The sequence below is a fragment of the Eriocheir sinensis genome, chromosome 29, assembly GCF_024679095.1.
Source record: "Eriocheir sinensis breed Jianghai 21 chromosome 29, ASM2467909v1, whole genome shotgun sequence".
Lineage (NCBI taxonomy): Eukaryota > Metazoa > Arthropoda > Malacostraca > Decapoda > Varunidae > Eriocheir > Eriocheir sinensis.
In genome coordinates, this window is record NC_066537.1 from 6,635,399 (window position 1) to 6,659,868 (window position 24,470).

The window sequence follows — 24,470 nt, forward strand, 5'->3', positions numbered from 1 at the left end:
GACATTTTAAGAGCTCATAATTTGCGCCTCCATTGTCTTAAGCGTAAATTGCTTTAAGTTGATATGAAACTTAATTTGGAGTTTGCACAAGGTGTCCTGGCGTCGAGGCAGTAGGGCGCGAGGGTCCAGGCTGGTGATGGATGCTGGATAATGGGAGAGTGTGGGATCAATGGTGGCAGTGTGGCTAGGCCGGGCACTGCTCCCTAGGCCGCCCCTCGCTCCCGCCGCCCTCGCACGCTCATACACGCACGTCAAATCCAAACGCTCAAAACCTGGCGAGAACAATTAGGTGTGCAGTATAATGTCGTGAGGTGAGGGCAGGCCATCAGTGAGCCGCGGAGGGCCGGCCAGCAGGCAGCAGGGACCCACGCTGGCCGCGGCGCCGCTCGTCTGCTGCCACCCAGCGCGATGTAAACAAAACCGCTGTGCGTCCTCCTCACTCTTCTCTTCCCATCTTCATCTACCTCATGTTACAGCTCGCGGCGTAGCTCACCAGTCATGTCGGGGGTGGTGGCGGTGCATGTAGGTGAGTCTTGACCCCGGGGGAAGGCCGAGGGGGGCGCCGAGGGGGAGATACGAGCCCGGGGCATTTGGCGGGTGCTGGCCCCTGGCTCGCATGGCCCCCTCGCTCCCGCTAAGGCCTTGTTTCTCGGCCCCTGGGGCGTCCCGGGGGCTGTCCCTTGGATATTTGTGTTGTTTGGGGCTCCTCTACCTGTGTGGGGGCGCTGCATGCCGCTGGTCACCGGCCTACACCTGTGAGGGTCAAGGACCGGACTCGTGCAGCCTGGCCTCCTCGAGTCCAGGGTTTGGGGTCCGGCCTACGGTGGGCGTGGGCCTAGGGTCACCCCTCCCTGGGTCTGCCTGGGGTCCTAGTGGGCATGGGTGTTCAATTAAGTGGTGGTCAGTCCACGTCAACCATATTTGAGTGTTCTATGGGGGCAGGTAGTGTGGAGTCTAGGGTCCCATGGCTGGCTAGGTGCAGTGTGTCACCCTGGCTGCCCCATGGGAGGCATGTGTGGTTCACGGGTAAGGGTTGGCACCAGCCCAGACTCTACACAGGGTTCTGTCATGTTAAATGTAAGTGTGTCATTCTAGATTACAGTGGAGGGGGGGTTAGGTGCAGCATGGCAGGGAAGAACGGTGCGCTGTGCCATTCATTCTTGAATCGCACACATCCACCGAGCTGTGGGATGTGTATTTCAAGGCTCGGAAACTTTAATCCACTTGTGACGTAATTGCAAATCTATATTCAGTACATTTTTTTAAAATTCTAAAAATAATTTACATTTATATATGCATTGCAAATATAGGTCTGCAACTAGTGTATTTAGTATCAGAGAGGAAGTGACACTCATTTATCCTGCTTTCTGGTTCGTGGTGTCTGGGTCATCCCGTTTTTTCGCTTCCTCTTCACTGAGTTTTTAAAGAAGTGGTAACCATTTTATATATCTTTCATTAACAAACTATGAAAAGAAAAAAAACAGGGCCTGTACTTATAAGCTAAAGAGTTCATCTGCAGCATCAGTCATCATTTCCTTGTCTTTAATAATCATATTGGCAGAGGATCGTCATTAATCCCTCGATGCAGTGTTCAATGATATCACTGCACCTTTGTCTGGCCTGTCAGCTAGGGTTGGATGCAAAAGGGGATAAGGGCTGGGGCCTTACCTCTGACATATTGCTGAACAAACGCCGTGACTGCAGCAGCAGCAGCACACCAATGTTGCTGAAGATCTCATGAACAGAGAGGTGCACTGAAGGAACTTAGTTTTGCTCGCGACTGCCTTTGTGTGATGCCCTAGAAAATAGATAGATAAATAATGATTTTCCCCATGTTGAAAGTGAATTCAGCACTGATACCTTGCCACCTTAAAATGTAACATAACAGTAATGATGACTTGGGCCCGTCACAATTGACCGTAGGCAAGGTCATCAAAGAGACAGTGCACTCATTGTCAATCCTTGATTTTACAGGTTATAGCACATTGAACACTTTGCCTTATAGCTGTTGTCATTACTGTCTGGGAGTGTCAAGTCTTTCTTTGGATGCAGTTTTATATTTATATTGGTATATTTAAAGTTTTGGCTCAGGTGAATATATATTTGTAACCTCCCTGCCACAGAGGCTGTACTCCCCCTTGACTCCCTCAGACCTTACTGTTTCCCATTATTACAGAGAATGCTTAGAAATAAAAAAAATATTAAAAGGTTCTAAGATATGAAAAAATAAAAAATCTACTTTAAAAATATGAATAATTTTCTGTATGGTTTCATGGATGTTTCACCTCCTCCAGTTAAATGTTATTATATATACTGCTGAGGATTATAATTTGAGCGACTTGGTGATGGGACTGCCAGTAACTTTTTTGTCACAGCATAGATTTATATTTAGTAATTCTTTTGTTGCTTCTTCTTTACTCCCTTTTTTCTGTGTAACTTAATATTAGTTTTAAATAATGTTGTGTTTCCTCAGGAGCTGGAAGTCACTCCTCTTCCCTCAAAGGAGAATACAAAACGTTAATGAAGAATGCGTGTCTTCAGGTGACGTATTGCTGCTTTTGTGTTGGGCTGAGGCGGGTTGTGGTTGTTGAGCTCACAGACAAGTAAAGAAACTTACTCTTCAATAAACTCTATGGGCTTTACTCTAGACATTTCAAGAACACCAATAAAAATTAATCTATGCAATTCTGTACGTACTCTTTAGACATTTATCTATAACAATGAGCTCATGCAATATTTTTGAGTTGTTGATACAATTGAGTTCCTTCTTATATTACCTTGTGTCACTGCACAGGCTATTGAAGTCCTGCGAGGGGGAGGGAATGCAGTGGACGCCGTGTGCACCGCAACGCAGGTCTTGGAGGACTCGCCACGCACCAACGCTGGGTTTGGCTCCTCCCTGACAGCTGAAGGTAAGTGTGGCGTGAGGCTGGGGAATGGGGGGAGGGGAGGGGGGAGAACGGTGTCCGAGTGTCTGCGGCTTGACTGGCTGTAGTGATTGTGTTGAGATATGTCAATGTGTACCTGTGTTGCTTGTGTTGTGTGGTGCTGATGTGAGTGTGCGTGTGTTTCAGGCAAAGTAGAGTGCGATGCCAGCGTGATGGATGGCCATACCCTGCGGCACGGTGCGGTGGGGGCAGTGCCAGGCGTGAGGAACCCTGTGTTGCTGGCCAGACAAATCCTCGATGCTCAATCTCATCCTCTCCCAGGTGGCCTTGTTCCCCCGAGGTGAGTGGACTTCCCCTGCTCCTGAGTGGTTCCCAAGTAGTTTCTTAAATTTCCTGAAGTTCGATTAGTTTCTCTTGAAGCTTAAAATATTGCTTCACTGTCCAAACTATTCTGCATGTTATAAATTTGGTAAGAATGCTTCGGAAATTTGCCTACGAAATAAATAATGATCCTCATATCACTATGCAATAAATAACATATGCTATTAAACTGTTTCTTTAAGGGATAAGTCAGTATATATTATCTTTATAAAAATTTACATCTCACTCACTCTGTCTTCATTCTCACCAATTCTCACATTAACATTTATTTCCATCGCTGTACCATTTCTGACCATTACTTTCCATCTTTATCAAACAAACAAATTCTAATCCTATTCTCACTTAGACATTTCTTTCTGTCTCTTCCATTTCTGCCCATCACTTTTCAGTTTCATCCTCAATACCTCAGTTAACAAGTTCTTACCCCATTCTCACATAACAGTTCTTCCCAGCTTCATCCTCAATACCTCAGTTAACAAGTTCTTACCCCATTCTCACATAACAGTTCTTCCCAGCTTCATCCTCAATACCTTAGTTAACATGTTCTTACCCCATTCTCACATAACAGTTCTTTCCATCACCTTCCAGCTTCATCCTCAACACCTCAGTTAACAAGTTCTTACCCTATTTTCACATCAACAGTTCTTTCCATCACTTTCTAGCTTCATCATCAACACCTCAATTAACAAGTTCTTACCCCATTCTCACATAACAGTTCTTCCCAGCTTCATCCTCAATACCTCAGTTAACAAGTTCTTACCCCATTCTCACATTAACAGTTCTTTCCATCGCTTTCCAACTTCATCCTCAATACCTCAGTTAGCAAGTTCTTACCCTATTCTTACATCAACAGTTCTTTCCATCACTTTTCAGCTTCATCCTCAATACCTCAGTTAACAAGTTCTTACCCCATTCTCACATTAACAGTTCTTTCCATCGCTTTCCAACTTCATCCTCAATACCTCAGTTAACAAGTTCTTACCCCATTCTCACATAACAGTTCTTTCCATCACCTTCCAACTTCATCTTCAATACCTCAGTTAGCAAGTTCTTACCCTATTCTTACATCAACAGTTCTTTCCATCACTTTTCAGCTTCATCCTCAATACCTCAGTTAACAAGTTCTTACCCCATTCTCACATTAACAGTTCTTTCCATCGCTTTCCAACTTCATCCTCAATACCTCAGTTAACAAGTTCTTACAAGATCTTTCACCTCTGTGCCTCTTCCCTCCACAGCTTCTTGGCAGGTCCCGGGGCGCAGGTTTGGGCTGCCTCAAACAACGTGGAGACCTGTCAACCGGAGGACCTGGTGGCGGGTGAGTTGTCGCAAAAAGTTGACCATTTTTCTTCAGTTCACTTTCTGTACATATGTTCTTTGCTTTCCCATGATTCCTTGCCCAGTTGTTTTACCAGATACTGATGCTGACCTTTCTTCCAGAGCGGTCGCAGCGCATTCACGAGGAGAGCAGAAGAAACATTCAGAGGCTGGAGGAGGGAGGGACCAAGAGGCGGAGGTATACACTGCCGGAGGAGGAAGAGGAAATGCAGGTCAGTAGAAAACAGTTTAAAGACCTGCAATAAGAGGAGGGTAATTGAGAGTTCTTCCCATACCTTTTACTCTTAACTTTTGTGACGATTTTGCTTCCTACTAAAGAAAGGGCAACCAAATGGAGCAATACATACATACAACTTAATTATCACATATTTAATTTATCACATGGCTTTGCAGGGTGGTCTCTTGGACACTGTGGGGGCCGTGTGTGTGGACAGCTCGGGCTATGTGGCGAGTGCTGTGTCCAGTGGGGGTCTGCTGTTGAAACACACGGGGCGGGTGGGCCAGGCAGCTGTGTATGGCTGTGGCTGCTGGGCGGAAAACAACTGTGATGGTAGGTGCCCCTCACGCCTCGCCCTTGGTTGTCAGTGGCACTTTTTGCCTCGTTTGTCTTGTATTTAGTCATAATTATTTATTTGTTATTGCCATCAATACTCTAGTGGCATTTTCAAGTCTTCAAAACCTGCTAAGCAATGTGCGACTTCTCTTGGGATGTTCTTTTACCCTCAGATGATTTATTTTCTTTTAATCTCAATGTTAATCTTGTGTGTGGGAAATGTAATGAAAGTAAATTAACCCAGTAGCAGCGGGGATCATGTTTCTTAATGGTCCCTCTAAGTGAGAAAAATTAGAAAAAATCATCACTCACACAAACCATTTCATAATATATATCAAAGCATTTGTGATTAGATTATGTATCATCTGTTTTGGGGGTTTATATCATGGCACAAATTTGGCCCGTCACTGCTACACAGTAAAGCCACAGATTTGGCCCGTCACTGCTACCGGGTTAAAAGAGGAAGAGTAGGGAGGATATCTTCATTATTTTAAGGCTCAGTATATTCTTTGAGCCAGTGACTTAAGCAGAATATTTGTGCCAGGCAGCGGTGTCAGCATAGGAGTGAGCACCACGGGCTGCGGAGAGCACCTCATCCGTACCATGTTTGCGCGCCTGTGTGCCCGCGCCGCCATCGCGCCGGAGCTTGGGACCAACATCACCCACGCAGTCACCACCCACTTCCTTGGTGAGCTTATTTGCATCACTTCAACTCTCTCTGACATGTCTTAAAAATTGTTCACTTTCTTTTGTGTATTCTTTGAGCAGCATTGTGTTGTTGTTTCCTGTTTTGTTATTCCCTTCACTACTGTTTTGCTCTCTCTGCCATAGAAACTGACTTAGAAAGAGCTCTATGCCGAGGGAGATCAAAAGATGATGAATGAAATAGAAAAGTATAGGGAAAGCAGGAAGGATTTCTTTCCAGTCATGATATTGGTGAATTGTATGTTTAGTGGAATTCTATAGTGAATAATTAATATCTGAATGAATGGAGAAAAAAAATGCTTGGGCTAATGCAAATGAATAGAGAAGAAATTTCAAACTATTGTGCATTACTACAGTCACCCCCCGCCGTTCGCGGTCTCACCCATCGCGGTTTCGCGTATTCGCAGTCAACTAATTGTGACCCCCCCTCCCCCGCTTATACGCGGCCCCAGTTTCGCGTATACGCGTATGCATTGACACTAAATAGGAAGGCAGAGAGGAGGGAGGGAGGCAGAGTTGAGGGGGGTAGGGAGAGAGGAGGGAGGAAGGCAGAGAGGAGGGAGGGAGGAAGGCAGAGAGGAGGGAGGGAGGGAGGCAGAGGAGGGAAGGGAGAGGAGGGAGGAAGGCAGAGAGGAGGGAGGAAGGCAGAGAGGAGGGAGGGAGGGAGGCAGAGAGGAGGGAGGGAGGGAGTCAGTGAGGAGGGAAGGGAGAGGAGGAGGAAGGCAGAGAGGAGGGAGGGAGGGAGGCAGAGAGGAGGGCGGAAGGGAGAGAGGAGGGAGGAAGGCAGAGAGGAGGGAGGGAGGGAGGCAGAGAGGAGGGGGGAAGGGAGAGAGGAGGGAGGAAGGCAGAGAGGAGGGAGGGAGGGAGGGAGGAGGGAGGGAGGCAGAGAGGAGGGGGGAAGGGAGAGAGGAGGGAGGAAGGCAGAGAGGAGGGAGGGAGGGAGGCAGAGAGGAGGGAGGCGGGGCAATGGACGTTAGGTTGCTCCTGAGTGACGTCACGGTTAGACTGTGATGTCATGCTTTCCTATTGGCCAGCAGCTCACTCAGGGATGACTGCTATTGGTCGAGATTTTCTCAGCAACATTATCCTAAAAAAAAAAAAATTCACGCGCCGCCACACTGCAGTGTTGCCGGATTGGGCTACTTATCGCAAATTGGGCTACTTTTGGGTCTTCTGTGCTACTAAATTTTGACCCCAGGGTGAGTGTTGATCACATATTGTTGTCTAACAAGGTCTTGTCTCATTTCAGTCATTAAAAAGAACGAAAAAAACATGTTTTATATGACGTGTCAGAGGTGACTTCCCCAAATGCATATTTTCCCATAGGGTTATAGTCCCATTGTCATGTTTCATGATCGCTACCAAGTCCGAATCTAAATACCCGCGAACGGCGGGGGATGACTGTACTTCATTGCTGCATTGACACCTTATTGTAATTTTGTCTCTCATTGATGATTTGTTCATATTACAGAAAGTGAATTTTTGGAGGGTGTTCACCCTAGAATGGCTGGAGCGCTGATCCTCCGCTACGACCCTCAGGCAGCCATGAGTGACCTGTACTGGCTCCACACCACCCGCACCATGGGGGTCTGCTACATGACCACCAACGACCGCAAGCCACAGGTGCTCCCCTTTCTTAACACCTACAGCACAAAAAACTAATACAATCTTATCAGTAACTTGGTCATCATCATCATCTCATCGACGCCTGCTCCCACCAAGGGATGGCCACGGCAAAAGAGTTTCCATCTCTCTATTCAGGCACTCCCTCCTTGCCTGCTCAAAGTCTCTCACAGATCTTTCCCCCCTCTCCCTAACATACTCCTGTACCCTATCCCTCTATTTCACTGGAGGTCGTCCTCTAACATTCCCTCCCTTTATCTCACTCACATACACCCTCCTGGTCATCCTACTCCCCTCTATTTGCTCCGTGTGACCAAACCACTTTAAAGTCTGTCGCCTCACTTCTTCCACCACTCCACACTTCTTCCCTTTGCCCACGTGACACATTCCAAAATGGTCATACACACTTTCATTACTCATTCCATCCATTCTACTCACACCACATGCACTCCTCAAATAACTCATTTCCACTGCCTACACTCTAGACCTCTGACTTTCATCCCAGGCCCATGTTTTGCTTGTAACTTGGTTCCTAATATAAAAGAGAACTGACCCCATTGATTAAGATTTTTCAGTTCCTGGACCAATAGCTGACTAAATAACTAGATAACCTAATATTTTACCAGTTTGATAAGCATTGCCATCAAGAGAAAAGAACGATTTTTAAGAGTATTTGACCACCAAGCTAATCCTCTTCTTATTGTTCTCCAGGCCCAGTTTTCAGAACTTGCCGAGGACAAGATTGGCATTTCAGTTAATCTTCAGTGCAAGTCCTTTGGAGGAGGCTTGCCCATCACCACCGCAGGGGAGATACAGCCGGGGCCATCCCACATTGGCCTGCTGGTGCCGGGGCAGGAAGAAGAAGAAGAGGAGGAGGAGGAGGAGGAGGAGAGGGAGAAGGGTGAATCTAGCGACGAGGAAGAGGAGCCAGGGTAACAGAGCTGATGTAAGGTGGGATCAAGGAGTTTAGCTCAGAAACACAGGACCGAGGGGCCTCATCCCACCCATTGACAAGGTATTACTTGGATGTTCTTGTTTCAAGTCAGGACAGTTGCTACTCACATTTTTTTGTCGGTGTGAGCATTTCTGACCCTTCCAAGCAAAATTATCCAAGACTTTCTTATTACACAGAGGTATTACAGCATGATACCTGCAAAAGACCACAAAACAGTGCATTGATATTAACAGATGTTAGAAGGCTAAGAAGACCTATACAGTTAAATTGACCGCTGTATTTATATTTGAAGTAATGTGTGTTCTTCCTGACCCTTGTTACGAGGCCAAGCTGTGGAGTGACCTTCTTGCTCTTCAGGGTACATACATGCCGCAAGGTTGGCATCTTTAATATTAACTTAATGTAGCATTAAGGCTCATCACAACTGTCACTGCCAAATGTGCACAGCCACTTACCAGTATTTTCTCAGCATTTCCATAGCAACACTAATTTTCTGGAGAGTGCATTACTAGCCTGTGGTAGCTGAAGGTAGACTACTAGGCAGGCAACCTGGGACCATTTAGCAGGACACTCAACGCATGGTGTTGTGTGTCAGGCAGTGTTCAGCAGGTGCCCAGAAGCATGTGTCTAGGCTGGGCAGGACCTTAGGAGCCTTACAGTAGGAAGTCCCTCGGCCCAGTACATGTAGTAGGCTTGACTGCCACAGTGTGTCTCACTCATGTACCACAGGCACCTCAACTGCCACACAGGAACCAAACACTACCTCAGTTGTGCCACCAACCAACAGTCCCTCGCTGCCCTTTCCTCATCCGGCCGCCCGTGCAAACCAAGCTCCAAACACACCTAAACCAAGCTAATCCCTTTGCATCTAGTATTGCTGGAGACCTTGTCCACAGCATTGCTTGCACACACTAATTTATCCAGTCAGCTTGTGGAGACTCTCAGGAGCATGCAAGTTGGTGTACAGGAGTGTTTTGTGTGCAGCAAACTAGGCAGCTATTCAGGGCGGATGAGCGAAGGTCACCGAGGGTCTGACCTGCTCAGGGTGGGCTCGCTACAGTGTATGATGTAACTTCTTGCTCATGCTGCTACGACTCGTGCTCTTATTACTCCTAAGTGAAGATCTATGTTCAGGGTCTTCATCGCAGATGTTCTGTCTGTACCTCTTAAGATTTCTCAAGAAGCAGTTCATCGTGCAGATGACTGAAAAAGGCATATGTAATGGCGGCTGCCTCGCCACAGCGACAGTGTGTGCTCGTGGTGTTTGGTGCTGCCATGTCTTATTGCTTCCCTCTAGCAACTAACTTATAATAGTTATAGATTTTTATACATTCCATAGGCTGTCGATGCACACTCGTTACTCTGTGTCCCGTTAGTAAGTCAGTGTGTGTGCCGTGCGCCGCGCATCAGCAGCAGCATCTGTGTATTGTTCCTCCTAGTCTTGCTCACCCTGAGTCCCACCAAGTGCCTGACAAACCACTTTACCTCAAAAATTTCCATAGTAACTCATTCCAGTGGACCCATATCAGGAGTTTTGTTGTGCCCTTACCTAGCCAAGGGTGGGGAGGGGAGGGTCTGGCCACTCAGCTACAGTATGAGGCTACATGTTCTGTTTTAGGGAGTGGCAGACCTCTCCACCAATCCACCCACAATAGTCAGCCTCTGTCAGTTGTGGTTGGAATTTTACAGTGCTTATTCAGAGTACTTAATTATCTTACTTAGGAATGCTAGCAGCCACTCCATAACCAGCCAAGTGTCTCTGGTTGGACGCACTAATTTCCAACCACCGTCTTTGCTCACAGACTTTAATGTGTACGTACCTTGTTTGCCCTTCCTCCTTCCTCTGTTCTCAGTGGCTGTAGCTGTAGTAGTAGTTCATAACTGTAGACTCTTCTGCTTAACTTTACGTTAGTCATAAGCTCAATTGGGTAATTGGCCCTCTCTGTGTGTGTACATTTAGGTACGAAGGTGTCAGAGTTCAAAGCATGCCAGACGGAGTCCATCAGTAGGGTGGTGTTTGGCCTTGGCAATGCCATCAGGGGGGAGGGAGCCACCACCAGCTGCCTCACTGCCACTGATCCACAAGTTAAAGCTAAATGGTTTCCTTCTCATGGCAACATTGAGTGGTCTTTATATTCCCATTGTGGGAGTGGCCAAATGTTCTTTTTGTAAGGATAATAGTTAATACTCAGCATTTCCTTTTTTTAACTTTTGATTTTTACTCAGTGATGTGTCACAGTGACATTCGGTAAGGTGGCCTCTCCTCCTGAGTGTGTAAGAAGTAATCAAACGCCGCGTCACTCAGTATTGTCAGCAGGACTGCGGCCACCACCTGCAGTGCCACTCGGCTGGAGTGAGTGAGGCAGCCCCTCAAGAACTGGCTCTAAGAGATGTTGGTTACCATTCTGTGTTAGGATTTCAAAATTCAGTTGTCTGTCTTGTAGCAATTCATGAGCTGCAAGTAAAGGATCCAGATTTCCAAAGGCTGGAAAAATTTTATATTACTTTTGTTACCATTGAGTGTAAGGTATGAAGCAGGTAAGAATGAGTTTTGTAGTAGTTGACATGGTAATGATTAGTGTGGTAGGAGTCTCTGCCTTCATGTTAGAGAACCTACACTTGTGAATTGCTTTATCTAACTCTTCTTTCATATAAACTTTTTTTTTCTTTTTCTTTTTTTTTCTTTTTTCTGTGTACAGGGAATCTGCAATTTGTCAATAATGTTTGTGTTGTGTACATGAACAACTTCCAGACATTGCGTCACCCAGAGCTTCTTTGTATTGTAGACTCCATATGAATGGTAATACACATGCTCTTAGTAGCCGAAGTAACAGAGGACTGGCTGCCTGCTGTTCTGCCTGACAGGTATCAGCGTCTGTTGGGAGTACACAAGACATTTAAATTTTGGTCTGAACAGAAGTTGTATCAGGTGTCGTACATTTTTTCCTCATAAGTTGAGAGATGCAGTCCTGGGATGTTTTGATCCATTGACGGCATAGCATTGAGGCGCCGTGCTTTTAGATTTAGATTACCAAAATTTTGAAGTTTCATCTACCTGTGAAATATCAATGGAGTTATATTTCATCAGTTTTGAAAGCTCACTTGTTAGTTAACAATACTTTAGTATAATTTTAGCATAATAAGTTCCCACCATACTTCGGTTTAAAGGATAATGTGTAAGTTTTCCTGTAAAGATTATTTATTGCAACTTCAGCAACATTTAGCAGCCAGACAGTCTTGAGGGGGCCGGCAGGACCAGTGGCGTGCCGTGTGCTCACCCCCGAGGCCCATCACAGGACAGCAAGACCTGTGCCCAGATTGTCTCGGCTTCATGTTTGAAGTCACAGTTTTGGGTTCAGCTGTGGCAAGGGTGAGCCATGGCTGCTGGCCTTCTGGTCCCTTCTGCAGAGGCTTTGTGGACCCACATTGCTCAACCACTGACCAAATGATTCCATGCCATGTTGTTGAATCCACCTACCTCAATCAGTCAGCAATAGTAATAGACTATACCAGCTTAGAGGCAAAGTTTCATATTGGAGACATACTAATGGTAGTATTAGTGTCATATTCTGTTATGTCCATATCATGTTTACATGCAGTGTTACGTGAACCTTCCTTATGATCTGAGTCAGATCTTTTGTTTCATGAGGTCAACATGCTTGTTATTCTTCTGAGGCCATAAGGTTCAAAGTTCAGTCATGTTTCAAGTTCAAAGTGTAATTTTAATAATTATGACCATGAGTTGTATTTTGGGTGAGTGCCATGCAACTGACAAGGGCCGGTGCAGCGAACCCAGCCGAATGCTTCAACTAACTGGCATCTTTGGTTTGTTTGTGGTAATGGTGACTTCCTTCCCCGCCCTGGAAACATGGACCGTGCCCCCGCTCACGTGTTTTGCACAACTGTATAAGTTCGCCTTTTTTATGTATATTTTTTTCATAGTTATTATTAATGTTATTAGTCATCATCCCTAACCTGATCACCAGCATCTTTGTAGGGCCTAGAAAGAAATGGTGCCCATTTTGCAAGGTAATCTGCTGAGGCTACAAAGCTAAGAAAAAAATTGTCAGAGGAAAAAATAACAGTTAACAGATTTTTAACGTAAAATGTGAACATCAAGAATAATAGGCGAGAGCTGCTATTCAATAAAGTGTCAATTGAGATCCTGAAATCTCCAGTGAGCACAGTATAGTATGAATGTTGGTTGATTGATTAGATTTCAAGGAATAGTCTTACAAATTGATGGTAGGTGGGAAAACATGTCAATCATAGCTTTAGTATTTTGGCAAGAGGCAAATGGAATGTTGGTCTGATGAAGTGAAAATATATGTCGAGAGTTGTGCATCTGCTCACCCTGGTTGCATGTGTCGTTCCACATCGCTGGTTTAAACTGACCTTCGCCGAATTTAAGTACAAATTGACTGAGGAAGTGCACTGCCCTGGGAGGCTAACGCCTAGCTCGTCCCCGGCAGTGTGCCTGTGCACCGGCACCCTCGGTCTGGCCCGCTGAGGCTCCACTCACCCAGACTCTTGGTCCCATAGGCCACACTAGACTAGATCTTGTCATTAAGAACTTTCCATAATTATTACTGTTGCAAAGATATTTATTGAAGTAGCTTCAGTGGCTATTCTTTTACACTCAAAGCAGTTTAGTGACTTCCTCATTTCTTAATAGTCAAGGGGAAGTTTTCTAACACTAGGCTTTGGAAATTAATTTTAGGATACTGTCTGCTTTCTGTATTATGCCATTTTCATTGTTGTTGAAACTAATTACAAAGGAATCCTGAAGCTAGCATTACCTCCACGTCAGTCTAGTGAGCCACAGCCCCGGGCAGCGTGCGCCCGGCTGGGCCGTGGTTCACAGACCACCAACTGTTCACACACACTGGCCAGGCTGAGTCACTTCCATGTGCTTGGCTACTCAAGTGTAATTTGATTTTGTTGAAATTAACATAACTGCAAGGTTGATGATGCTTTCTGTGAAAGCATTAACATATCTTTTAAAAGTACAAGTTGTTCCACGTATCAGCAATTTGTAATTAGCTGAGTACTTAATGTCATGGAGTGTTTGAGTTGGTAAATGAACTTATGTAGAACATTCACATGCATAATCATGATGGTGTCATTAATCTGATGAAAATAGTTTGTCTGATAATTATTTTCATATTCAGACCACAGTAAGCTGAAATATGACCATTTCTGTGTACATGATTTTGTTCTGAAAGAGTTGCTGATGCTCACCTGTTAAGTAACTATTGTCAAGTATAATATAAGAGTTGCCGATCATTAAGAGTATCGTCGGCCAAGTGTTTTACGCCACAACTCCAGAAACTCCTCTAAGCTGGGCGCCGATGGGTCTGGCTGCAGGCTGAGGGATTTGGCTCGTGCAGGTACAAGTCAGGTAAAACCTCCCTTCATTGTTGCTTTGTTAACACTTCTCACTATTATAACTGATTGTTGTGATTTTACAGTATTAGTGTTTTCCGGTTGTTTATACTCTCGATGAGCCACGATGTAGAACTTTTTATGAGGAGTACTGAGGGCTGTGCAGGCTGGGTGTAGCAGGACAGACAAGGGAAGGTCTGCTAAAACAATTTTTCATAAGCTACAAAAGTTCAAAGTTTGCTCTAGTCATTCAGCAACAGTTATCAGGCTTTTCACAAAATGGAAGTATAAAAATAATCGGCACTTGTGCAAAAAAATATGTTTTCTTGTGTGAAGGGATAATGGGAAAGACCTGTAATCCAATCAGTAAAGAAATTAATGAGTAAATGTCTTCTTCTCTGTGTTTGTGCAGCAGAGCAGCCTTGTACTTCAAACTGTTACACCCAGTACCTTGCAGCCATTAAGTACATTGTAAGGTTTTATGCATGTGCATTAGCAGTAGCACATTTGAAAAGTGGTACAGGTATCTATAACAGCTAGAGAAATATTTAACAAAGTAACCATCTCTAGTTGGGGCTTAACAAGTGGAACTCAGTTGCTGTAGAACCAAATGTATCTTCAATTATACTGCAGTCTCTCCATATCTATTTTTCTACATGTTCAAAGTGTTTTCATTTTAAAATATACTACATAGCAATTTATGCCATTGAAATAGTTTTCTTTGTTGAATACAGTTTAATCTCTTGAGTGGCGTGATAGATACCATACCTCCGTTGTTGTTGTATAGCCATCGTTTTAAGTGCCAAGTCCCTCGCCCGGCCAGACCACCCACCGGCTGGAATGACAATCTGTGTCCCACCACCACTGGCAGACAGTTCAGCCAAGGGCCACGGAGGAACTCGCTGCCTCATAACACATTTCATTTCAAGAAATTGTACTCTTCCTGCAACAGTGCGAGTATAACACGGCGGTGCTTCCCTCTGCCCTTGGTGGCCGTCTTCCTCGTGTCCATAGACCAAAGTTCTTTACACTTGTACAGTCAGTTTGCATTGCCAAGTTTTCTTTTCTTCATTCTTTGGATGTCATGTTTGACTTTTTAATGTTGAGAAAATTCTGTACAGTATTTCAATGAATGTATGTCACAAACAAATTTTGCATAATTAGGCTTAGGGTAAAACAGAACTTTGATGGTAAATGCATTCATATTTGCATATTTTTTTCCCTAAATGAAAGCTCAAAATATTTCAGCATTCTAAAATGACAAAATATTGCATTTCATTAATAGTTTGTATGTTTTACCTTTGTTTTAGGCTTTGGTAAGTGTTGGCACTGCTGCCCACGGCGGCGGCGCCAAGAGGTAGTTGTCTCTCGTAGACACGGTAGAAGTTTCTGTAGATGTGTCTCAACCTTTTTGTAATTTCATTATTTTGGTATTGTGAATTTTTTTATTATGCATTTGCTCTTAATAAAAAAAATGGTTGACAAATTGAGTATGTTAGACTCACCTCTTCTGTAAGGAATATAATCAACAGCATAATAAGACTTTTTTATATATTCACAAATACTTCAGTAATAAGAACGTCTCTATGATGGTACAAGACTTACATAAATAAATACATGACAGAATTATTAATACACCAAGACTTTACATGACTGCTAAGAAGCAAACCAATGCTTGTGTCCTTGTCTACAACAGATTCTGAAACGGTCTTTGAGTAAGCTGTCGTGAGTAAAAAAATGTCGATAAACACTAGTTACATCTTGAGAAAGCACCGCCGCAGCAAAGCTTTGTACTGACACCGTGGACTGTTGGATTCATTAAATATGCAGTAACAAGTTTTGGAAAAAGTTTTCTTAATTTAATATTAAATTTTATAGCAATAATAATTTGTCAATAAGTCATTTTCATCTAATTGTCATTAAAAAAATTGCCCTTTTGAAAGACAAATTACCTATTTCATAAAATAAAATGAGGTCAAGTTTCTCTCAGCATCCTGCCTTAGGGGGTCACAAACTGTTCCCCCAGTCACTGGCTTGTGTAGCAGCTGTTGTCCTGGGCAGTCACCAGCACCACAAACTCAGCTCAGAACATAAGCACTAACACGAGGTCAGATCACATGAGGTCATTATTTGATATCTTAATTATTGGTCCTGACTACCAGAACTTGCAAAGTGGCCATGAGAGCCATATGTGCTCAAGGTATTTACTTTAAACAATGAATATCTAATACCAGGTGTTAAGACTATACATGACATTCTGAGAGTAGCAAGAAGCACTTTGTGGCACTACTTGCTGACCTCCAAGCCTGATGCAGGATTAGCATGGGAGGGAGGGAGAGCAGTTTTACCACCTTGCTGGCATTGTCCTGCTCAGTTATCGGTCGTCTCCATCGGGTCGTCATCAGCGTCCATGTTGTCTGTGTCGTCATCCTGTGGCGGCCGCTCAGGGGGCTTCTCGTAAGCTTTTTCCAGTGCAGACACCACCACGCCATCCCAGACAGACATTTCGCTGGCTATACCTGGGAGGGACAAAAGATAATGCTATTTACACCCCACAAACAATTCACAATTACTTAAGAGGGATTATGCACAGGAAAGGTTGTAAATGAGAGTGCCACAATGTACTTGGAATGGCAGGTGGTGACATAACTGATAGGATGAGTCAAAACTTGTCTTGTCTTGGTGTACTTACTGGAATTGCCCTCCAGGCCAAGGATCTGCTTGTAACCCCCGTGGGAGAGCACCCGCAGGAGGGTCTGGGCGGTGAGGCAGACCAGGTCCTGCTGCTCCAGGGTCATGGCGGTGTGCACACGGATGTTACCTCCCTCACACGGGTCGCTGATCCCTGCCGACAGAATGCCTATCATCACGTTGGTACCCTCACCTTGGCCTTCAATGAATCTTCAAGTGGTTCGTGCAGACTAATGACATGCCTTTACCTGGGGCTATGTGACAGTCAAAAATTCTAGGCAAGATGGTAAGTGCGTGTGAATATGGTCGTTGTTGTCAGATGCTTCTACCCCTCACATCAACTATTTTCAAAGGCCAAAAACAAGATCAGTCAGGTTCTAATGAGTGTTTTTAAGGTCCATGGTACAGAAGGGTCAAACTACCCCTGGAAATGACAAACTTAAAAAAAAATGACATATATGAGTTTGAGCGCCAAAATGTTTAAAAATATGGCCTTCAGCTCAACCCCAAGAATAGAAGATGGACAATAAATGAATAATAATAATAATAAGGGGGTAAGTAAATGTGTCTGTGAATAAAAACACAACTTATGCTGGACAATAAATGAAGAAGAAGAATAAAAACACAACTTATGCTCCAGCTGACCCCCTTCTTTGAGTGGGCGCTACTCTCACCTGCTGAGCCTGGAAGGAAGAGTCCTGCCGCAAGAAGCTGGAGGCAGCGGCGGAATGCTGAGTTGATGGGTAGTGCTTGTCTGCTGGGGTTGTTCAGGATGGCATAGTGGGCCTGTGGGATACAGTTTGGATTAGCATAAACCCCCTAAAAGAGATTGATAGATTAACCCCTTGACTGTGGATTTCCTGCAAGAAGACATCACCAAGCTACAGGAATGGAACAAAAAGTGGCTGCTACAATTCAATGAAGAAAAATGTTAAGTCATGCACCTTGGGAGGGGATATCCAGCATACCAATACCACATGGGAAACACTCCACTATCCATCACAGAGGAAGATAAAGACCTGGGAGTATATGTTACCAGGCTACCAGTGAAGACGAAATCTGTGCCAATCGCAGCGGACGGGAAATAGACAATAGAGGTCCTGAAGGATTGTGTCTATTAGCATAAGCCCCAAGAGAGATTGACTGATTATGGGAAGTAGAAAGCAGTAGTGATTCATTAAGGGAAGTAGTCTTGGTGCCACAATCCCAGCAATGCAGAAGTTACGACTTCCTGGATTGAGTACCTGCCACAGCATCATATAAAATTCAGAGGAAGTAAAGTTATCATATGGCAAGAGACTAAGACTAATCGACGTGAGAGCCTCCCAGCATCATCTTTGACCACTCACCAAGAGGTCCAGCATCCAGGGGGAGAGTGGTTCAAAGCCCTCAAATCGTCCACGGAGGTCCCTCAGCAGCCGTATGAGAACCTTGATGGTGGAGTGATGTGCGTTCTCCTCAAACCACCGACTGTAAGGAAGACACACACTCATAACCTGTCTGCTCTTAAATACACTCACAAAGATAGAGGGAGACAAGGGAATAAGAAAGAAGGAGTAAGGAGAAGAAAAAGGAGAAAACTGAGGAATAAAAGAAAGGAAAGAATAAATAAAAGAATGCAAGAAAGATGCCAAGAGAGAGAGAGTATAAAGGGACGTAAATCAACTAATACGTAAAAGGAAAAGGAAAGGAAAACGTAGCAAGATAAAAATCAGACGGATAACTGATGAATTGAAGGGCAGACTGTACATACATAAAAAAACACAGACATACACACACACACATACAGAGTTACCTAACCGAAAGGCATACAGAAAATAAGCAAAACACACATACATACATACTGATAGATAGCTGTACGGCACAGAACCACACACACACACACACCATTCTTACAACCATCCCACCAGCCTGCGTACCTGTGTCTGATGGCCGCCAGGTGTGACTGGAGGATCTTCTGGTCCAGGTGGAGTTCCGGGTCCAGCTTGCGGAGGTTCTGGTGGATGGTGGTGACCAGGACACGGACTGTCGCCTCACTGTTGCTGATCTCGAACCCTCTGTCGTTGGGCAGCATCGTCAGCACCAAAACTGTTAGGAGGATGAGGGGGCGCATAGTCAATGTCATGGAAATAAAATAACAAGTGAAAGTAAGAGTCCCTACTAAAACAAGCCTTCCCATACTGCCAATTTATTACACTGTACCTTTTCCTCCTCTTTTCTTCTATAATGCTTGTCTTGTCACCATCAATTTTACAAAAGTATCAATAAACTAAGTTATAACATATTTTCTGGTATATTTTAACCTGCAGGGAATGATAAAAAGTACACGAACTAGTCCACTTTCATTATCAACATTAAATAACTGATCGCCAATTACCAAAAATACCTACAAAACTTTCCACTTACAGCAGAGGAGACAGCTAAAAAAAAGCCCACTGTTTAGAGAACCATGTAGGAGAATGAGGAGGCATAAGAATGAAGAGTTTCTGAGTTAACGGAATGGACAATAATGAACACCAGGTCGACATCAGGTTAATCAGGTAATGAGAAGGGATGACCAATAGCTACACACCTTCCTGAGGCTCCAATGTGCGCAGGTCATCACACACTTTCTTGCCCAGCGCCTCGACGGCCTCCTTGGTAGGTAGCGTCTTGAGGATGACCACGATGTCCGCTACGTTGTGCCCCGTCATCATGGTGCCCTTCTTGTACGAGCCCACCTGACGTACCTCCTCGATTTGCTGCACCAAGAAGAGGGATAATGAGTGGAAGGAAGCAATGAGTGAGAGGATGGGAGAAATGAGTTAGTGTTTTATGTTGTTTTATGAGGAAGAGGGATGAGAAGTGAGTAATTCATGAGGTAGAAAGCAACGAGTGGTGTTTTATGGCCTTGTTTAGTGAGGAAGGGAGAAATGAGTGAGTGTTTTATGTTGTTTTATGAGGAAGAGGGATAAGAAGCGAGTAATTCATGAGGTGGAAAGCAACGAGTGGTGTTTTATGATCTTGTTTTATGAGGAAGGGAGAAATGAGTGAGTGTTTTATGTTGTTCCTTTATCATCACTCCATAACAGTATAAAAAAAAAAAAAAAGGAACGTAAAGCAATCAATACGTAAAAAGGAAAGGAAAGGAAAACATAGCAAGATAAAAAAGAAGTGAAGTGAAGAGAGCGAGAGCAAGAGAGAGAGAGAGAAATAACCTACATGATGCATCTCCTCAGGTACTCAAGTTATGGATTAATAAATTAGAAGTTGGGGCAAGTGTCCACATTGTATACTTTCTTCCACTTCCACTTACACAGGCATCGAAGTTCCCCGGGTCGACAATGAGGTTGTCCATCACGGTCTGGATCTTTGTGACGAGGTTGAGAACGGCCGCTTGCTCCGCTGAGGTTGGGGACAGGTCTGCATTTCTCTTGAGCAGGGCCTGGGGGTAGACGGGTAATGTTAGGTGTGGAAATGTTTGTCTTTTTTTTGCTACTGTCATAATTATAAGCTAGTTTTGTATATTAACTGTATGAAAAGAATATATGACAAGCTTCCTACTGGCTCTGTTGTGTCCTTACTCCTTGAGCTGTTGGGGATTTGTTTTTTTTATACTAGTGAGAAAATGCTAACACCCACATTTCTGTATTTTCATTTATTTTCTCAGATGTCTATAAAATATTATCAATTACAAAACAAAATAAGAAAAAAAAGAACCTAAAAATTATCAAAAAGCAAAACAGGAAATGAAAGAAATTAACCCAGCCCCAAATGTGCAGATAAATAAAAACTGGTCAAACCTTAACAGAACATGATAAAGAGACTGAATTAAATTACAAATATCAAGTTTGTAAGTGGGATCATCCCTCTCTGACCTGTGTGAAGGCTGACTCATCGGGCGCCGCCTTGACTCTGGGGAAGGCAGACTCACACAGCACCATGTCGAAGGGAAGGCGGGGCACAAACTGCTTCATCTTAGGACCGAAGTGGGGGCCGCCTGGCCCCATGGGGCGCATCATGCCTCCTCGCATGCCTCTGCCACGGCCTCGGGTCATTACCATATCTTGCTGCTTCCTGTCAGGGAGGGGAAGAGAGTGGAGTCAAGATTAATAAACTTATGTTATACTGTGAAGAAACATCTTGGATAGAAGAAAAAGCCAAGCCAGACTCGCTGAATAAAAACACGCTATCCCTATGTAAAAGGAAGCATCATATGATGATAAAAAGTAGTCATTGTCTGGAAGAGACCGCTCAGGTCAGCGCTACAGTATTCGTGGAATCAGCTGTCAGGTGCTGGCCTGGGAGGCCCGTGCTCCAGGACCGTCAGGCGGGTGAAGGGAACATTAATAAAGTAATAGTGACACACGGCTCGGCGCCTGCAGGTAGCGAGGGAGTCACAACCACAACCTACTGGTCATCCTTCATCCTGAGTCTTCAAGGCACGGCGGGCAGGACGTGACGGGGCGGCCAGGGGCGGCGGAGGGTGACCACCGCCTTCACCTCCACAGGGACTTACATGCAAGTGTCTCCAGGGCTGTCCGCTGCTGCCTCAACGCCTCGCCCTCACACACCCTCGGCACGACGCACACACCGGCGGCACGCACACACATACACACACACACACCGCTGCCCACGCCGCCACACGCACACGCACACGCACGCACGCCCACGCCTTGCCCCTCTGCGTCCTCTGTGCTTTAGGATAATTTAATTCAAGTGACAATTACCCGTTTGTATTTATGGTTCACGTTAAGTGGTATCGTGTGGCCTAGCAGAGGACGCGCTCGACCGACTCGCACTTTTTGAAGACTGTCTGCGTCCTGCCGCGCCGCGAGACATGGGACAAGAGAGCGTCTTGGTGCGCAAAAAGAAGGAATTAATCAAGATATATCAACGTCTTATTCACTCTAGTACACCTATAGTGATACTTATCAATGAATTATACACATTGGTTAGATTTGACTACGTGGCTATTCGGTTATCAAGATGGCAGTGTTGTGGAAGACTTTTTGATAGCGTCCTTTTTTCCACACGTAGATCACAGCTGAATTCTGCATATTATGATGATGAACAATATAGCGATGGTAGTTAGTCAAAAAAGGTATCAGCCATGCCAAACCGTCCTTTCTTATCATTTCCTCCACTGCATATAGATGATACACATGTTTCTTGTATTACTGGGGGGGTCGGGATATAGCATATATTCCTCCCTTCTTCTTTGTTGTTTACCTTTACAACAATAAACTATCAATCAGCAATCCTTTAGTCTTTCTTTTCTATCTGCCGCCGCGGTGAGATGTGAATGACAACAAACAGACGATGCGCTTAGCTATCACTATGACCTCCATTATATCGGACCACCTACACCCCTTCCATCAATTTAAGCCTTCAAAACACACATAAATCATTTCTATATGTGTAAATAATTTGCTATATGGGTTTATTTTTCACCATGAGCCTTCTCCCAGCATCCAAGACCAACGTGGGGTCGACATTACTGGAACATTCTCAGGGATCATGCCGTTCGCGAAGTTCACCTATTTGACAAGGCTTTTATAGGAGTTCGGGGCATTTCCAGGGGTAGTTCAATGTCCCTGGTGGTACTTTGAGCCTTCTTGTGTACTATGAACCTAAGAAAACACTCATGAGAAGCCGATTTGTCTCTTCTTTGGCCTTTGGAAATGGTTTTTGTGAGGACTGACAATAATATCCCAGAGAACATCTTTACTCGTCTACCAAACCAACAAACCATTCCCGCAAATATCTAGTAATGAGTCTGAAGGAGGATAAAGGTCCATAGATCATATAATTGGGTGATAGTTTAGTCAGGCAGGACAGTCACTATCGCTACCATATTGTCGTACTCAGCAAATTATATCCCGTCTCCAGACCCCAAAACTGCCGTACCCACATAGATGACGATATTCATTTGTATTTAGTGCCAATATCGTTAGTTATTTATGCTCTTTTTGCGACAATTACGCGTTAGGAGCTGGGAAATGCAATGTTCAAAGTACGACACTGTGGCAGCGCTGGCAGTCACCCCGCCCCAATGATGCCAGATTGTCTTACTTAGAACATTATATAAATCATTTTCAGGCCCTAAAACTGTCTTAAAAGCACTAATAATGATATTTAATTAAATTTAGTGTTAAAAACGTAAAGTATCGATGCTATTTTTACGTACTTATGGGTCAGAAACCGAAAAAAACCGAAGTGTCAAAGTACGATGATATAGGTAAAGGTTTTCTCAGATGCTTCCACCTCGCACATAATTTATTTCCAAAGCCCGAAAATGAGATTAATCGGGTTTTAACAAATGTTTTCTTAGGTTCATGATACAGAAGAAGAGTCAAACTACTAGCATGGTCATAAAACTACCCGTGGAAATGCCCCAAACTCCCACGAAAGCCCTGTCAAATAGTACGATGATCTGAATAACGGGATTCTCAAATGCTTCCACGCTTAACATCACTATTTCCAAAGGCCAAAAAACACATCAAACGGGTTCTCATGACTACTTCCTTAAGCCCATGGTACAGAGGAAGGGTCAAACTACTAATAGGGTCATAAAAGTACCCTTGGAAATGCCCTAAAATCCTATAAAAGCCTTGTTAAATAGGTGAACTTCTTGGGAGCTGAAATGTGGTAACAGGGAGGGGGCCCAGAGCAGCTGATGGCATGGCAGTATGTGTTGAAGAGCGAGGTGGAGGTGTCGTGTGTTTCATGTGTCGCCGCGGCCTATTAGTACCGTTGATGGCCTTGTCTCCACACTTTTCTTCATACATTAATACTAGTGTGCGTGTGTGTGTTCTGTGTTCACCCCTGCTGCTATCCCACGCCTCTCCTGCTTGTATCTGCTGAGTGCTGAGGTGTAAATCAGTCCCGTGTGGTGCTGTCAGCTGACCCGCCACCACCAGCATCACCTCTGCTTCAGCACCTCAGTAGACTTCAGCACAGCCTCAGCACCATTAGAGCAGAGGGAGGACCTTTAAATCAAGTCCAGGAAAGGGAGGGAAAGGAAAGAAGGGAAGGAAAAGGAAGCAAGGAGAGGAAAAGGAAGAAAAACCGTCAGCACCTCAGCCTCAGCACCTCTTCAGCACCATACTAGAAGGAGAAGGACCTTTAAATCGAGTCCAGGAAGGGAGAAGAAGGGAGGGAAAGGGAAGAAGGGGAAGGGAAAGGAAGAAAAACCGTCAGCACCTCAGCCTCAGCACCTCTTCAGCACCATACTAGAGGGAGAAGGACCTTTAAATCGAGTCCAGGAAGGGAGAAGAAGTGAGAGATAGGAAAAGAAGGGAGAGAAAAAGGAAGAAAAACCATCAGCACTACAGCCTCAGCACTATAGCAGAAGGAGAAGGACCTTGAAACATCATTATAATCAAGACCAGGAAGGCAAAAGAAGGCAGAGAAAAGAAAGAAGGGAAAGAAAAAGGAAGACGAGATAAAAAGGAAGAAAAAGGACTCGTCAACACCACCAGCACTCAGCACCATCAGCACCACATCATCACAGAGCTAAAACACCATATAAACCAACACCAGAAAGATAGAAAGAACCTAAATAAGAGAAAAAAGCAAGATAACCGAGAAAAAGGAAGAACTGTCAAAACCACCACCATCACCACCAGAGACAAAACACCACTAAAACCAACACCAGAAAGATAGAAAAAGAGAGAAAACAAGACAGAGGAAAAGGAACCGTTAGGAAGGAAGGAGGACCGGCCGCAGGAGGAGGAGGAGGAAGAGGACGTCAAAAGGTATCCTCCACGACCCGTCCCTCCAGTGACCGCCTACGGGAGGTCCTGCAGGGCATCCTAGGAGGCCATTCACCCCTCCTTCACCCCCGCTGAGGTAAGGATACACGTGGTTGTTTATATAAGAGGTCCTAGTGGGGGTATTTAATATGTAAGGGGTTATAGAAGGAGGGGAGAGCTGCCTGACGAAGGGGTATGGGGCCGTGTACGTGTTT

At 44.6% G+C, this 24,470-nt stretch overlaps 3 protein-coding genes across 10 annotated transcripts in view; 2 read left to right on the plus strand and 1 right to left on the minus strand.

Moving 5' to 3' along the window:
• Window positions 1–15,314, plus strand: LOC127004906 (threonine aspartase 1-like). Of its 2 annotated transcripts, none has more exons than XM_050873129.1 (10): window positions 1–526; window positions 2,474–2,541; window positions 2,795–2,912; window positions 3,075–3,228; window positions 4,508–4,587; window positions 4,710–4,819; window positions 5,001–5,157; window positions 5,705–5,848; window positions 7,337–7,488; window positions 8,200–15,314. In XM_050873129.1, exons 1-10 carry the CDS (start codon window positions 499–501, stop codon window positions 8,422–8,424), a joined length of 1,236 nt encoding a protein of 411 aa, XP_050729086.1. In that variant the 5' UTR covers window positions 1–498; the 3' UTR covers window positions 8,425–15,314. The 2 variants fall into 2 exon arrangements, with proteins under 2 accessions (XP_050729086.1, XP_050729087.1); XM_050873130.1 differs by lacking the exon at window positions 1–526 and adding an exon at window positions 590–1,077.
• Window positions 15,315–15,362: 48 nt separating this feature from the next.
• LOC127004907 (interleukin enhancer-binding factor 2 homolog) lies at window positions 15,363–21,364 on the minus strand. 5 transcript variants are annotated; one of them, XM_050873135.1, is made up of 9 exons: window positions 21,229–21,364; window positions 20,377–20,575; window positions 19,815–19,943; window positions 19,092–19,260; window positions 18,439–18,607; window positions 17,869–17,989; window positions 17,194–17,305; window positions 16,521–16,688; window positions 15,363–16,347 (listed from the first exon to the last, which is right to left on the minus strand). In XM_050873135.1, exons 2-9 carry the CDS (start codon window positions 20,560–20,562, stop codon window positions 16,199–16,201), a joined length of 1,203 nt encoding a protein of 400 aa, XP_050729092.1. In that variant the 5' UTR covers window positions 20,563–20,575; window positions 21,229–21,364; the 3' UTR covers window positions 15,363–16,198. The 5 variants fall into 5 exon arrangements, with proteins under 5 accessions (XP_050729092.1, XP_050729091.1, XP_050729089.1 ...); XM_050873134.1 differs by lacking the exon at window positions 21,229–21,364 and adding an exon at window positions 21,018–21,185 and having other exon boundaries at window positions 16,521–16,673; XM_050873132.1 differs by lacking the exon at window positions 21,229–21,364 and adding an exon at window positions 21,018–21,185.
• A 2,208-nt stretch (window positions 21,365–23,572) lies between these two features.
• LOC127004909 (protein-tyrosine sulfotransferase-like) overlaps window positions 23,573–24,470 on the plus strand; it is a 62,461-nt gene continuing 61,563 nt past the window's right edge. For all 3 annotated transcript variants that reach the window (XR_007758103.1, XM_050873142.1, XM_050873143.1), the window contains exon 1: window positions 23,573–24,352. The gene's annotated coding sequence lies outside the window, so the exon portion shown is untranslated. The remainder of the gene's footprint in view (window positions 24,353–24,470) is intronic.

Excerpts from the sequence above, each read along its gene's own strand:
- LOC127004906 (XM_050873129.1), top strand. The coding sequence starts at position 499 with ATGTCGGGGGTGGTGGCGGTGCATGTAG. Across the intron at positions 2,913-3,074 it reads CTCCTCCCTGACAGCTGAAG|GCAAAGTAGAGTGCGATGCC; the intron begins GTAAGTGTGGCG and ends CGTGTGTTTCAG. Across the intron at positions 3,229-4,507 it reads GGTGGCCTTGTTCCCCCGAG|CTTCTTGGCAGGTCCCGGGG; the intron begins GTGAGTGGACTT and ends TTCCCTCCACAG.
- LOC127004907 (XM_050873131.1), bottom strand. Across the intron at positions 18,608-19,091 it reads CACATTGGAGCCTCAGGAAG|TTTTGGTGCTGACGATGCTG; the intron begins GTGTGTAGCTAT and ends TCCTCCTAACAG. Across the intron at positions 17,990-18,438 it reads CTGGCGGCCATCAGACACAG|TCGGTGGTTTGAGGAGAACG; the intron begins GTACGCAGGCTG and ends TCTTCCTTACAG.